A 15,350-nucleotide genomic window follows, 5' to 3' on the forward strand; every position below is an offset into this window, starting at 1 on the left:
TTACTTCCGAATCAACGTGCCCAGGGACCAGACGTTTACTAAGCCCCGCGAAGCTCAGGCAGTCTTGCCTTGGGCTTTAGACTGCAAGGAAGCTAGGGTTGTTGACTTCTCTTTCCCAAACAACACGCTTCCATGGGACAAAACGACTCAACACAGGCCATATGTAAACAATGGTTTCCCTGTTTTTAAATCAATCTAACCTAGAGCTTCTGTTGAGAAGAAGATTTCGAAAGGGACGTGATGAAATCTGAGCACAGTGAAAATCTGGGGTTAGGAAGGATGCTTCCCCCCTTTAAAAAAAATGATTTTAGGGTTTAGATCTCCAAATTTGAGGCTAGGTCTTGACAACAAGCCCTCTTTTTCTCTTGGTACTTTTTTCGGTGCCAGCAGAAAAGGAAGGGGAACTCCAGGTCCAAGAGGTTAAGGGTTCAGAGGTCATTCCTCCCGGCTGAAATACGGCGAAACGAAGGGGGGAAAACGTGTCCTCTGGATGAACCTGTTTCTACAATTTAGCCCGAACTTCAGTAAAATACCTTTTCAGCCTCTCAACGTGAAGGCGTCAGAAAAGAAGACGTCTCCACTATGTATGAACTGGGCGCTTTTTGTCATAGACAATGACGCGCAGTGAATGCAGGAATATCCATCTTTAATATCACGGACGGGCAGATATTCAAGGGAAGCCCCCGTAAGAGTCTGAGAAGTAGACTCAACTAAATAGAGAGAGGAGAGAGAGAGAACAAAGAAGGGGCTCCAGGACCCAACACAAAAGAACACAGCCTTCTAAGACCCCGATCCTAAATACCTCAAAGTAAGCCCTACTGATCGTCTAAGGACTGTCTTCCAAATAAGCCTGCTGGCTTACTTTGGTGGGAAAAAAGCACAAAAGAAACTGCCAAACTGCCGTGACTTCCATGATCCACTACATTAAATATGTGCCTCTCGTCCTATTATTTAGACACATCCATCTCTCTTCTTCTCTCCCCTCCCATCTCTTTTTCTAATCAAGGAAAACCTTCAGAACTTGGGCTATGCGATTATAAGATGAACCCAATGTGGCTATTTGGCATGGAGGAAAACAATACAGACCACACTAAGATCCCATTCTAGAACACAGAAATGTCAATTCTTAGAATTCAGAATTCTCTTGCAACACTCGGTAGGCTGAGTGGGTTGGCGATCCTATGCACCCTTACCTGAGAGTCAGTCTTATTGAATTCTGCGGGGCTTACTTCTGAGTAGGCAGGTCTAGGGTTGTGCTAGAATTCCCGTCGAAATCAACATGCCTGGGCAATGGCTGTTCATTTAAGAGGGATGCGAACTTAACAAACAAGCTCATCTACCTTTCTTCTTTTTCCAATTTTCCGAAACTTAGCCTCCTGATTAAGGGGGGGGGCGTGTTATATTTACTTCGTTCCTATCCAAATTTGTAATTGGAAGGGACGGCGGTTTTAGCATCGTTTATGTAAGGTTTGCATTGGTTCAGATACTTTCAGCCAAATCTGGGTTGATCTACACAATAGTATAAAAGGCATGGATGCATGCCGAGGTATGCTACTAGAGCATATTCTTCCCTCACTAAGCCTACCCGCTTCCTCTGAAATTATATTAAAACAGATCCAATATTTCCTATTTGGGAGTGAATAAAAAAGAAACACAAGCATTTCCATCCGAAACATGCAGTTCATTCCTGGGCTTTTGTTCCGTCTGTTTTGCTTTGAAAAACCAACACGATGGTTTAATTCAAAACATTATAGTAATAGTAAACACCATGCCACCTTGTTTGTTTGTTCCCCATATCACAAATCCATTGGAATATTCACTTCATTTTTCCCGTTTTGCTTTCCTTTTGTTTATAATTTGCCCTGTCCCTCCTCCCACACAACACCCCTCCCTCCAACCCCGCCTTGGCTCAAAGTATAACGCGTGAACAAAAGGAAACGTTTTTAATCCATTTCATTTAAAAACGATAATAATGCTTTGCTCCTCGTCTCTAAAAGCTAGAAAACATTTGCCTATATACAGAATATTTTTTAAAAAAAAACGGGGTCAGGGAGTGGGGGGGGGAGAAAGATCTCTATTTTTATGGGAGATAAAAACACTGAATAAAATTGAAAGGAAGGGGGAGCACACGCTTGCGTTCTCTCTCTCTCTCTCTCTCTCTCTCTCTTTTTGGTTTGTCTCTCTAACTTTTTCTTTCTCCTAAACAAGAAATAAATAAATACGCTAATACAGTACAAAAAATAACAATAAAATAACCCGTTTCACATCATATTTGTATTAAATATTTCTGAAAAGTTAGAAGGATGGAAACGCTTTCCCCTCCCCTTAAGAAACAAACAAAAAAAATTAACGGTAACAGCGGAGATGAGCGGGGGACGAGGGGAAGAGTTCACAGGTTTTCAGAGACTTCTGTTTAGGATTTACCCAAATGCACAACCCGGAATGGCATTGGGGTGGGGTGGGGAGGAAGAAATAACGAAATTAAGAGAATCAATTCCACCACCACCCAAAAAAACCTCTCTCCTTGGAGATCCCAAACAACACAATACGATCCCGTTTGTAATGGTACAATAGCTGTGTGTCGGCAGAGGAGTTTTATTTTAAAAATATTTTTATCTATCTTTCTCTCTCTCTTTCTGTATATATATCTATATATATATTTATAGTTATCACTTTCTCACCACCTGGATGCAGAGTTTGTTTGAGTGTGAATGGTTGTGCTGTTTTGCATTGTTCCTACGAAGTCCATAATATCGTTGGGTTTGTCTTCAGTACCTTAAAGCAGGATGAGGACAATTTGGGAGTTGTTGGCTGCTACGTGCAGGTTTCTGCTTTTAGCCGGCATGTGCGTTTGTTTGGGTGCTTGTTTGTATATTTGTTTGTGTATCCTGGACAGTTCAGTTCCGAATCAACCGGGTCTGAAACGGACCATCTTCCAAGTTCCCTACAAAGTTGTCAAGTCTGTCTGATGCTCCTTGGAGACAGTCTGTGAGTGTTGGCTGGGGGCCGAGGAAGAGCTAGAGGACCGGCCCTTGGTGTTGGGCAGTTTGTGGTCTTTTTTCCACTTCATCCTCCTGTTCTGGAACCAGATCTTGATCTGGCGTTCGGAGAGACACAACGTGTGGGCGATTTCGATCCGCCGGCGCCGAGTCAGGTACCGGTTGAAGTGGAATTCCTTCTCCAGCTCAAGGACTTGCTGCCTCGTGTAGGCTGTCCTGGAGCGCTTCGGTTCTCCTCCGGTGTAATTAGGATTCACTGAGCGGGGAGAGACAAACCACAGGCAGGGCTTAACAACCAACCCTCCAGAACAACAACAACAACAACAACAGCAAACCCACAGCCTAATCTTGACTTTCTCATTAGGCGTTAAGGAAGAGAGAGAGAGAAAAGGGAGTCTCTGGTAACCATGTGGCCGTTATATACACCATTACATTTGCTAATAACAGATGGCCATGCTTTCTTCCTCTCTCTCTCTCTCTCTCTCTCTCTCTCTCTCTCTCTCACACACACACACACACACACACACACACACACACTAACCCCCCCCTCCTTCCCTCATGGAAACAGCGGACCTTTAAATATCTCTAGCATCTTTCTGAAATGGAATATCCTCATGCCCACAACCACATGACCAAGAGGCCTATTTCCCCGGCCATAAAAATTTATGGCGAGTGTAATTGGCTACCTCGATTTCAACCCGCGTCGCGAAGCCTGGAAAGGACTTTGGAGGGGTGGGGTGAGGTGGGGTAGTGAATCAAGAAGGGGGAGGCGGAGTGGGGTGGGCGGGCGAGGTGGGTAGCAGAAGGGGATGCTTACCTGAGTTAACGTGGACTTTCTTCATCCAAGGGTAAACCACCGCTGGCTGCTTCATTGCTCCTGCTGCTGTTGGTGGCGATGACCCGTTGGGGCTTTTGAGGCTGGGCTGCTGGTTGCAGGTCCTCGTGGCGGGCATTGGAGGCGGGGGACAGGGCTCAGCCTGCCCGGGGAAGTGGCTCGCTGGGCCGGATTGCTCCTGCCCGTGACCCCGCGGCTGCACTGCCGAGCCTTGGGCATTGCTACAACCGTAAGGCTGCTCGCTGTAGTTTGACCGTGGATAGATTCCCTGGTGCTGGAAGTCAGAGCCTTGCGAGGCACCGTAGTAGTCTGAGCTTTGCTCAGCAAGGTAGCTGTTCTGCAGATATTCCTCGCAAGGGGGGAATTTGGGGTCCACATACTTAGAGTTCACCATATACGAACTCATGGCCATTAATTTCGGAAGGTAGAAAATACTAATTTTTCTCGTGTTGTCTTTTTTTCTCCTTCCAGAGAGCCCTCCTACTTGCTGTCAACTGAATAAAGTTAGGCGCCCATGTGACCTGCTCAGCCAATCGGGAGGCAGAGAGGTTTATCACCGGATTTGTGTGTGCACCTCATAATTTCCACAAATTTCACTAAATAATATACGGGTAATCAAGTGGACCCACATGCTGTCTGATGATTCGCGTGGTTTCCCCCCTCTCCCTCCCTCCAAAAGGAGATATGAATACCATAAAACACGATTCATCAATAGATGGCCGTCTCCCTGACACCCACGCCCCAACCCCATCTGCCCTCTTCCCCCCCTCCCCCAGGTAAATCAAAGCCTTTTGTCTCATCTGACTTTCTTAACCTTTGATGCCCTTTAGTTTACAGTTTCGGGGATCATATGAAAACATTAGTCGGTTACATTTCAGCAATCAAGAGCCAAAGCGTTAAGTTCAGGCAAGGGGAGCGAAGGAAGCGTCGAAAACCAGGCAAAGGACAGAAAATCAGAAGAAGACATCAAACAAGAGGGCAATATGATGTACAATGGATCTCCTCTGCCTTTGTTTGGCAGGGGTCAACCAAAAGTTACCAGCATCTAGTTGGGCAGAACAAAATTAGGCAATAAGTAACTAGCTTCGAATTTACATCGCAAGTGTCGAAACAATCTGTTTTTGTAAACTCCATACAGATAACAAACTATCCTGAGACCTCTAAAGTTCAACCTAAAAAAAAGATATTTAAAAAAAAAATGGCTGGTTTTTTTTAAAAAAAATGGCTGTTGGTTGTTTTTTTTTAAAAAAAGCTTTAATAAGACAATTCCAATATTCAAATTGTTCATAGGCTTATTTCAGAGTACAAGAAAACGAGGCGACTGTTTCTCTTGGCGTCCAACGTTAACATAAAAATCTGGAGAAAAATGGGGCATGGGAACGAATACAGAAATGGGTATTATCAAAGTTACTTTAGCCACCCTTTATTATTATCTGCAAGCACATATTAACTGGCCAATTAGCATTTTCACAAATTCTTTGCAGACTAATTATATTAATACGAACAGGTTTATGGTGAGAAATAAATAACTGTAATAATTTTTTTAAAAATAAGCAACAAATATAGAACTATTCTTTTTAATGTCCTAGTATACCAGAGTGAGGCAATAGCATCCAACATGCATGTGTCTTTGAGCATCTTCTATGTTTATAACTTATAACCATTTGCAGAAAGGTGAAGTTTTTGCATCGACCATATATTCCCCTAGAATCGAATCTGTGACTATGTAAACACCACACAAATTCGGTTCTACAGGGTATATATAGACAACGTAATAACATTTTGCTTTCGTCTACAGAGGGTGGGTAACAAAGGCAGCGTCACTGTAGCGTCCTGATCCCTCTGACTCGCTCGCGAGGAATTCATACTACTCTCTGTTGGGGTAAAGGTCTGAAATTATGGATTTGAAAAATATAATGATTTCATAGGAAAGCATACCAAAAAAGTGTCATTTTTGTGACTTTGGTCTTTTTCAAGATGTAACGAGTTCTCACGACGGGATTTTCAGATAATCTACGTGACAATCGCTCTGGATTCTTCAGCATTTAAAGCACTTGCGCTTAAAAAACACACCATTCAAATAATAACTGTACACTTTCAATAAAAAGAAAGGCTGTCAGCTAATTTGTTTTTTGTCAATAGCATGATGTTGATCTAAACAATCCGCCTTTCAATCCCATAATAAAAGTCTTGGTGCAAAGGGACCTTTATATAGGAGAAAGCTAACTATTCGTTTCTGAAAACAACTAAATGGAATTATTTCTATTTTTGTATTTTTACCTTGATGGCACTAGCATCAAGCTGAATATTCTGCTAACTGCGGAGAGTATCTGAGCCTTATAAAAAGAAGGGGGGAAAACCCTCCACACCACTGTCCTTTGGTTTTCATGCAGTAGTGTTGATGGTGAAGGGCAGGGCAAGAGGTCATCTTAAATCATTTACAAACATATCCCAGCGTTTCATTATTTCTACTTTGTCGACGGCAACACACAGGATTCCAAAAGTTCATGCATTGTGGCTGACCCGGTTCCTCTGTGTTGTCTTGCGGTCAGCTCCCTTCCATTCTCCCTCTGTTAGGTATTCTAAGCAAACCAACTTGGGATAAATCAGAGCGAGAGTGAATGGGAATATATGTACGTGTCTGTGTGTGTGTGCATATGTGTATATATGTATGTGTGTGTATACACATATATGTATCTATAGACATGTATACATATATATCACTAAGCATCTGTGAGCAAATGGTTTTTTTAAGCAACGACCTGCTCCTTTTCATGGAATTAGGGGTGGCTTTTTCTTTCCAGAAAGTGGTCTCCTTGGGACAGAAATGGAAGAGCAAGTGGATCACTTTACGGATTTCTGAATCAGTACCTGCTCTCTGAGTTGGCTAAGGAGGCATTCTGATTTCTAATGAGAAGAATGCGTGGGTACTCCCCACTCTTGCTCCCTTTGATGAGTAAGTATTTAAGCAAGAAATGCAAAACGGTCCAATTCTACAGAATATACGTTTTCAAATGTTACTTCTCGGGGAAAGCGGAATTAAGGGGTGGCCTGGGACAGGACTAATCGGAGAAAGGGCTTTCTTTAATTTAAACAAAACAAAACATTTTAAAAAAAGAATCGTTCGAATATTTTGTGCAATAGCCCAGATTTTCATATTTGTTAGACGCTGTGACCTGCGTTTCACCTTATTGCGCGACTTGCTCAGACAGGTCAAAGCCAAAGGAGTTATTGATGAACAAAAGCGTTAAACATTCACCTCGTGCTCAACTGCCCGTACAAATTCTTTTGATCCACCAGGCCGTTTTTGTATTCTGGTTCATAATCAGTATGCTGCAGCTAAGTTTAAGGAATATTTTTTAAAAGAAGAAGAAGGAAGGAAGGAAGGAAGGAAGGAAGGAAGGAAGGATAGAAAATGAAAAGGTGGTGCTTATTTTCTTGTTAGGTTTTAAGGCTGGCCAAAGAAAACTGAGGCAAGGGCAAAAAAAGAGGGGATTTTAGTAGGAAGGAAGAAAATGTGGGAAATCCCAGTCACCTTCTTAGTGGTTTAAAGCCATCCAAAAGCAATACACAGCACAATATTGTGATTTTAAAACAGGCAGATCGATGTATCAGGCTGGGATTTTAAATTAGCAAAGTAAATGGCTCAGAGCTAAGGAAGGAAAGCATAAAGGAGACAGAAAGATGTTGTGCCGAAAATAATCGCTTTTAGAGGTTGAGTAACATATGGTTATATTGGTTTCCCTTTTTTTCTAAATAGGGAGGTAATGTATTGTATCCCAGGACAGCAGGCTAGAACTCATGCTCCACATATAATTATGCCACATATACTTGCAACCATTGAACTAATCATAGCCTTTCTTCCTTCCCCCTTTTTTGAAATCTAGCCCTCCCTCTCGTATTATTTTTACCTCCTGTTTCCCCTAAGTTCAGACAGCAATATTATCTGTATCTGCTTTCTTCCAGTATTTCATAATGTCAACCACTCTATCTCGGGAACACTTCACTGACACCTAACAATAACGTCATTAACACAGCCTTGGTTGCGATCCTATGCGTATTGACTAGGAGTGCACCTTTCCATTGCAAGCAGCAGGCCTTTATGCCCAAAATAAAAGGGGAGGAGATACAACAGCATTTAGAGCATAACTCCTCGTTGGAACATTAGTTCATCCTCAAAGGCTGCAGTACCGAGAGGGCAAGCGCAATCCGTATTTTGGATCTCCACCAAAAGAGGAGCCAACCAGTAGAAGTGCTTGCCCTGGTGCATGATAGATTCAACATTTGCACAGGGAAACACGGCATGACTTTATCCTGTTAAAATGCTAATCCTGCTCGTTAGCTGGAAAGAGCTTAAGAGAGGCACAAGATGGGCACCTTCACCTGCAATTATCTCCCCAGAAACTGCACAATCAGCGTTTGCTGTGATCTGCAGCCACAGACCGCAGGAGGATGGAAGAGGGAGACAGAGAGAGAGAGAGCAAGCTTGAAGCCCCACGAGCCGTCCAGTACAAAACAGCCTTGCAGAAACATCAGAAACACACTATCTCTGTTTACAAACTCAAACATTGACAAGGCGATGTTTGCACACACGAAAAGGAGAGGGAAAAAATGCACTTACTGTAGACGCCCTTCCATTGTCCCGAACCTGTTGCAATGGAGGGAAAGAGGAGAAAGAAAATAAACAAAACCATTTCGTATTGTTGTTTTTCCATGTATAGATGATACTGATCATATTTTTTTTGGGGGGGGGAATGCACGCATTGCATCTCTATTTAGATATGAGAATGTTAAGGACACAGGCAGGCATTGCATATAAAGGTGACAAATCAACACACTCCCCCCCCCAATTGCTGATTTGCCTCTTTTGTTAAATTCTTTTTGTAATAAAAGCCAGCCCAATTAAATATTTCAGTCAGAGTTACCATGTAATTGTATACGATCATCCTTACTGCTAGTTTCAACTATGTTTCTATAAAATGTTTTATCTGATAAAGATATAAAGGATTCTTCCTCCAACTGGGTTAATCCCAAAGTGACAGAAACCTTACCAGCGTAGTGAATCCCTGAAGAGCCCTGGCCAGTATTTAGTCAGTAACCCGCTTGCTTAAAGATCCATACCATTTCCCCAACATGAACTTGTAAATATCATCATTATTACAGTAAATCTATTTTATTGTTTACTTAAACAGATTTCCCTTTTTCTGTCTGTGTCTTTCTTCTCTTATTGTAACAAATAAATTATACATTATCACCCACGTGGAGAAAGAGAGACTATTTAAACAATGTTCTCAAAGAGAAACAACCAAGGTTGAGCTATTTTGCAAAACATCCCCTTCACTTTTGCCTGCGCTATCCCTGAGAAGGGCTGTATAGACACCCAGACCAGCATAAAGCAGGGAGCAATCATTCCATCGATGTATCATCTTATCTCTCGTTCCGTTCCTCCCTTCACTCTCCTTCTAGAATAACAGCCAGAACGCAATGCCCTTGAAATCTCTGCAAATTAAACACGTAATGAAGGATCTACCGGCTTAAACCGAGGTTGGTTTCTTTCACAAAATTAAAATTAAAACCGTCGACGTGCGATTCACTGACAGCTCTCTTAAAACTTGGAGCAAATCCGAAGGAAATGCTATTCCTAAAATACTTCCGGGCTTCCTTGGATCTGATCTTTTCATTCATATACAGTTCCAGGGAACACTCAGACACACGGTCACTGGAGAGAGGGACTCGGTCACATATGGAGCGCGAGAAGAGACTTACTGTGAGCTTTGCCAAAGGGAAGAGGAAGGTACCCCCGGGAGAAGCAGAGGTCCTGGGCGCTTGGTTTCAGGCAGAGGTCTCTTGCCTAACACTTTCCCTGTCACTGCTCCCAGGAACTAAAGCATCTGCACTTGTATGCTCTTAAACTAATTTATGGTGGGAATTATATTTTGGCTTGTCAACTCTCAAGCCATAAAACAAAGTTTATTGGAATCACGTGCTTCGAAAGAGCCACTCAGGACTTATCTCGACGGAACAATAAATAACCTCTAGCTTTAAACTTTTATTCACTTATATAAAGAGGGCTTGGAAGGAAGGGGGGTTAAAGAGAAGGGGGGAAAGGGGGTAACCCCGCCACACATCCTGCGTTCTATGAAATTTAAAGTAGTCCAAAATAGCGAGGGCCAGGCACTGGAGGCCTTGCGTGTCTGTAGCGTTTAGGCCAGGCTCTTCTTTTATTAAAAATAATAATAATGAGTTGTGCCAGGACAGGCCCCAGTGGCGGTTTAGATCTCCCCTTTAATGAGGAAAGGAACGTGTGAATTTCGCTGTGAGTACCGATTCAAAATTTATTTGAATGAATATGTATGTGGAGTGGTGGGAGGGAGGGAGGGAAGGAGGGACGATTTTAAGCAACACCAAAGGCCATCACGTTTGTGGGATCCTCCCAGCTAGCCCACGCCCAGCCTCGTCTCTATGGTCAGGCCCCAGGCACTCGGGTTACGCAATCATCCAGGCGGCTGCGATGCACACACAACTTTGGAGCGAATGGTGCCGTTCTGCAGGATAAATGGTTCTGTTGTCTAGGGTTTGTCAGAGGAAGAACGTGTTTATCTATGTCTGTTTGCTAAGCAGCTACGGAAAGTGGTGTGTGTGTGTGTGTGTGTGTGTGTGTGTGTGTGTAATTGACCGATAGCAAAACCTCCATGTGCAGGAGCAGCGCAGCAGACGTTGGGTGGGCGCAAAAGAGAGAGGAAGGCCATTATTTTCAGCTCCTGCTTGGGAGCTTCCAAGAGGGATCTGGCTGGCCACCGTGAGATCCAGAATGGATCTAGCAACACAGTTCAGCAACTCTTTATCAGGCAGCCTCTTCTGGGCCCCTTCACACTAACCAAACTGTTTCACAGCGCAAGGAGATACACGGGACTTGTAAAAGTGACAAAACAGCTCAGCCTATTCGTGCCGTCGTCCCCCTCCGCCGCCTCCCGAAAACTTTGATAGCTGAAGCTTTAAGGAGGGGAGTCATAAAGCAATAAAAAGTAGTCTGGTGTGAAGGAAAGGTAGGAGGGAGCAGAGAGAGGTGGGGGGAGAAGGAGCGGGTGAGTAAGTCAAATTGGATTTTAAAGAAACTAAAATTCTGAGACACCGGAAGTCAGATGTCCCTGGGAAGGTATAACCTTTTGCATGCAAAGTTGTGTGTGAGAAAGAATCTGTATAGATATGCAGATATAAAACTAGGGGTGGCAGGGATAAATGCTTTTCCAGTTGTGTAGGTCAATGGACAAATTTTTTTGGTAAACAATACTCCAAAATGAAACAAATAAGATAAAACGGCAAGGCAAGATAAAGGCAAGTACCTTCGGACATTTAAAAGGAGCAGAGCAGAAATGTTTGAATGGAGAAGGCCCCGCCCGCCACTTGGCTCTCCTGCCATGTGAATTGATCTTCTTATTACAGGGAAATGATTTATGAAAATGACTCCAAAGCATGGGTGTGCATGCGTCGCTGTAAGGCTGTAAGGTTCAGCCGAGGAGGAAGGTATCCGAAGTCATTTAGGTGAGCAGGACTTTTGTCATATCCTCCAGGGGACGCCAGGATTCTTAGGAACAAATGCAACTGACGTTCACCTGCTGGAAAGGCTAGATTCTTTCTAAGGTTCCTCGGACCAGAATAACTTCCCTGCATCTAGTTCAGGCAAAGTGTTTGGAAGTTTCCATACTATTTTAAACCAACGTTCTCTCACCCCCACCCCCTCGTATATACATTACTTTAAAATAGTAAATCTCCCAATGGGGGGGTGGGAATTAAGAGGGGTTTTCATGTGTGGAGGAAGGGTGTTATTTTACTGCAATGTGTGCAGAAACTCAAAACATAAATTAGGTCTCTCGGTTTAACAGGCTTACCAACCACTTATGTTGAAAAAGTAGCCACACTCAAATCCTAATTTTACTTTACGTGACACCTTCGGTAATATCGTGGAATGCGGGTTCAGAATTTCGGGCTCTCGCAGTTTTCTAAGATGTTGTTCAAATGGTATAAATATTTTTTAGAAAAAAGTAAAAAACATCGTTCCAATCCGAGCGAAATTCTGCTCAGCTTTCCAGAGCAAATGAAGACTCAGATAAGCCAAACGGGACAAAATTATAGAAACTTTTTCCAAGGGACGGGGAACACAAAAAGAAAAAACACAAGCAAATATTTATGGGGCACGGATTCGGATCACTAAGCCGCCACGAGGCTGCCTTGCAAATCAGGCCCCCTGTTACACTCAAATCCCCAAAATTGGTAATCTGGAATACTTGAACTATAGACAGTTTAAACACGATCCATGTGGATCATGTGCATTAACGGACATTATTGATTGATTAGACTTTAATTTTGATGGGAGTTGCCTTCAGAAAAGTGTGCTTAAAGGCTTGCGTCTGCCGTTTAGTTCAGCTGCTTTAGCTATCAAACTGAATTGAAGCTCCAGTGACTTGCATTAGTACCCTAAGTACCTCTCTTGGGCTAGAGTCCTACAACTGGACTTAAGCAGCCCAACTGCGAGAAGGACTAACATTGTTCTCAGTGTGTCTGGTTTCAATGACACAAGTTTAGAACACAATTTCCATTCAAGTACTTCCTCTTACCTTGGTGACTGATTCTGTGTGCACTCCTGAAGATGAGGATTTGTTCTGAGAACATATTATTGACATTAGCACTAAGGTTTCTGCTATTGGACATAGATTCTAAATGATGGCCGCGTTTCCTGATCTTCATTTGGATAGTGTGTCCCGACCACTTAACAAAGTAGTATTTGTCCCTTCTGCAAAAAATCCTTCTAGCTGTGGTCCAGGTCCCATGACATCAAAGTTCCAAGCCAAGGTGCTCAAGGTGCTGCTCTCCATATATTTTGGGCTACAACTCCCATAAGTCCCAGCCAGCATGGCCAAGGGTCATAGATGATAGGAGTTCTCATTCATAACACATTGAGGACACCACATTGGCCACCCCTGTTCTAAGAGGACACATGGACATCTGAGGCGCTTGATTCCTGCTTTACTCAATGCTCAACCTGTGTCTGGGCTGTACTACTTTAGAGTCCTAATCACATGGGGGCTCAAGTGATTGAACATACCTTCATACCCTCCACCCAAAACCTGTGTAGAAATGCTAGGACCCAAAAGAAAGTTTGCTGCTTTCTGTGATAAGTAGAACAGAGTCAAACGGTACAGTAGAACTGTGATAAGTAGAAGAGTCAAATGGTACAGTCTGTGAATACAGAGCCAGTAAGATTCATTATCTAATACACAAGGCTAGCAGCTGGTTTGTCTCCTGTTTTTGCACACCACAGAGATTGGTCACTCAGTCTAGGTCTCCCATACAATGCACTGCAAAACACCTTAATTAGCCAAGACATCTTCCTGCCTGGTGTGCACAGCAGCATTTTGCCAGCTCCCACTCCCCCCATCCCAGTGAAATTACTTAATACCCAAGACCAGCTATGGTTTTTTGGACCTGAATCAGGAAACCCACTTGCAATAACACCCCCTTGCACACACCCCCTTGCAATAACAGCAATAATGTAAATAATTTAAATAAACACTTTGCTGCACCTTCATGACATCCAAAACCAGCTGCCTGAGGCTGCTGCATCATTGTATCCAACGGCAGGCCCCTCCTACCTTCAATGCTAAAATTAGAGGTGCCAGGTTTCAAATCCCTTTGAAACTCACTCGCTGCCCTTGAATCACCTCTTCCTAAACTCATACTTGTACTGGTTAGTTGTTCCTCGGTGATTAAACAAATGTGCTCTGCACATGTTGAGAGACATTCAGGTCTTCACATTTTCCTGGCTCATCCAAAAAGTTCTGTTTTTCAGCCCTGGAGACTGGCCTCAAATCAAATGCTTGTGAATATAAAATAGCATTTAGACGTGTTTCTGTTTTCTCAAAGTTATAGGAAGCACATCACGAAGTTAGTAAAAAGTTTTAATCCACAAAAGAAGAAGAAGAAGAAGAAGAAGAAGAAGAAGAAGAAGAAGAAGAAGAAGAAGAAGAAGAAGAAAAGAAACAGGAAAAAAACATGCATTTTACATTGAGTACCACAACTAAGGAAATGACCTGCAATTTTTTAAGTGGTCATCAAAGATAACATAGGCTTCACTGGTGACGATATGCACCTAGAAGGGAAATGAGCATAGAAAATCAGATTAGGAACGGAGGGGTCCAGTTCACAGGTGCAAAGCCTTCTTGAACAGGCAGGAAGAAATACGGTCAGAAATAGATTTCCCCTTTCTTCTTCTTCTGTACAAACTTTGCACTAAATCAAAATAAACTCGTACTGGACCGTGATCAAAATGCCAGCACAGATTACTTGGTTATATCTCAAAACGAGAAGTGCCTAAGAAGTCGGTTTCAGCTCCTTGGCGCTAGCCCATACAATTTAGGATAAATGCATCCCCTGGAAATTGGCAAGGGGTTTAATGCCCCGAAACCACAGAAAGGAGGAAATAAGGCAAATGAGCTGTAGGAGGAGATGACGTGGCCTTTCATTAAATGTGGTCAAGGATACATCAGCAGAGAGGGAAAACGGGGAGCGTTCTCAGGTGAAAAATTAGAAGTTTGCAAAATGGCTCGGTTCAAAGCGGGTTAGTGCTATGCGGAGCCTTCAAAAGTCCTGGCCCCAGAGAAGGCGCGTGCAAAGGAGAGAATAACTTCGCTTTTATCCCGATTCTCCTCAAGGAAGCAGAACAGAAGCCCCTCACCCCCGTATATGAACACAGTAAGATCGAGTCAAACTCAAGCTAATAACTTGCATTTAATGTAAACAGGACTCAAAGTAAGAACTCTTATTCAAGAGATTGATACATTTATTTACCATCCCGAATACATTTCACCTGGAAAATAAGTCCTTTGGTTTTAACTGCCGTCAGAAACCTGAGGTTTTGCACCTCAGAACCTGCTCTTCTTTTGCGAACGGTGGGTGGCAAACAGAGGTTGTAGCCAACTAAGTCATACTCCGAGTAGAACCACTGAAATCAATGCTCTTAACTGACTTGACTCTAATGATGTGGTTTCAAGCCGTCTATTCTTGAGTAACGCCGGATATCACCCCAGATCCAAAGTGTGCATTCATAGCACCATAGAATTGTAGAATTGGAAGGGACCACGAGGGTGATCTAGTAAAACAACCTGCAAAGCAGGAATTGATTTTGCCCAACGTGGTGTTTAAACCCATGACTTTGAGATCCTTTGCTGCCTTCTGACAAACTTCTACAGCTACAAAGAAGGATGGTTGAGTGAAAGTCCTACTGAAGAGTCTTTTGCTTTTTTTGCCCTTTGTAGGACCTGATTTCACCTCAGGTAGCCGTCATTCCTCTGATTTAAATTATACAATCTGATTTCATCAGCTATACACATTCGCCTCAAAAATGTGTGCTGCCACCCTAATCTTAGCTAACAAGAAGTAAACTCAATGGGTTTCAATTCTTAGGATGGTGACCCACAACAGGAATTATATGGGAATAGGTTCATTTGAGGCAGTTGGGT

The 15,350-nt window shown here is 43.0% G+C and overlaps 2 protein-coding genes across 4 annotated transcripts in view; both read right to left on the bottom strand.

The window, feature by feature from the left end:
• Positions 1-15,350, bottom strand: part of HOXD3 (homeobox D3) — a 51,714-nt gene that overhangs the window by 27,024 nt on the left and 9,340 nt on the right. Inside the window, exons 1-2 of one of the 3 annotated variants that reach the window (XM_053410312.1) lie at positions 9,601-9,756; positions 8,456-8,482 (exon numbers count right to left, since the gene is read on the bottom strand). The exons of 1 other annotated variant lie outside the window; for it this stretch is intronic. The gene's annotated coding sequence lies outside the window, so the exon portion shown is untranslated. Of the gene's footprint in view, positions 1-8,455; positions 8,483-9,600; positions 9,757-15,350 lie in introns of those variants that run through there. One more of the 3 variants, XM_053410304.1, reaches the window with a different exon arrangement.
• HOXD4 (homeobox D4) lies at positions 1,930-4,534 on the bottom strand. The gene is made up of 2 exons (XM_053410460.1): positions 3,817-4,534; positions 1,930-3,255 (listed from the first exon to the last, which is right to left on the bottom strand). Exons 1-2 carry the CDS (start codon positions 4,244-4,246, stop codon positions 2,945-2,947), a joined length of 741 nt encoding a protein of 246 aa, XP_053266435.1. The 5' UTR covers positions 4,247-4,534; the 3' UTR covers positions 1,930-2,944.

This window comes from Podarcis raffonei, chromosome 1 (assembly GCF_027172205.1).
Source record: "Podarcis raffonei isolate rPodRaf1 chromosome 1, rPodRaf1.pri, whole genome shotgun sequence".
Taxonomy (NCBI): Eukaryota; Metazoa; Chordata; class Lepidosauria; order Squamata; family Lacertidae; genus Podarcis; species Podarcis raffonei.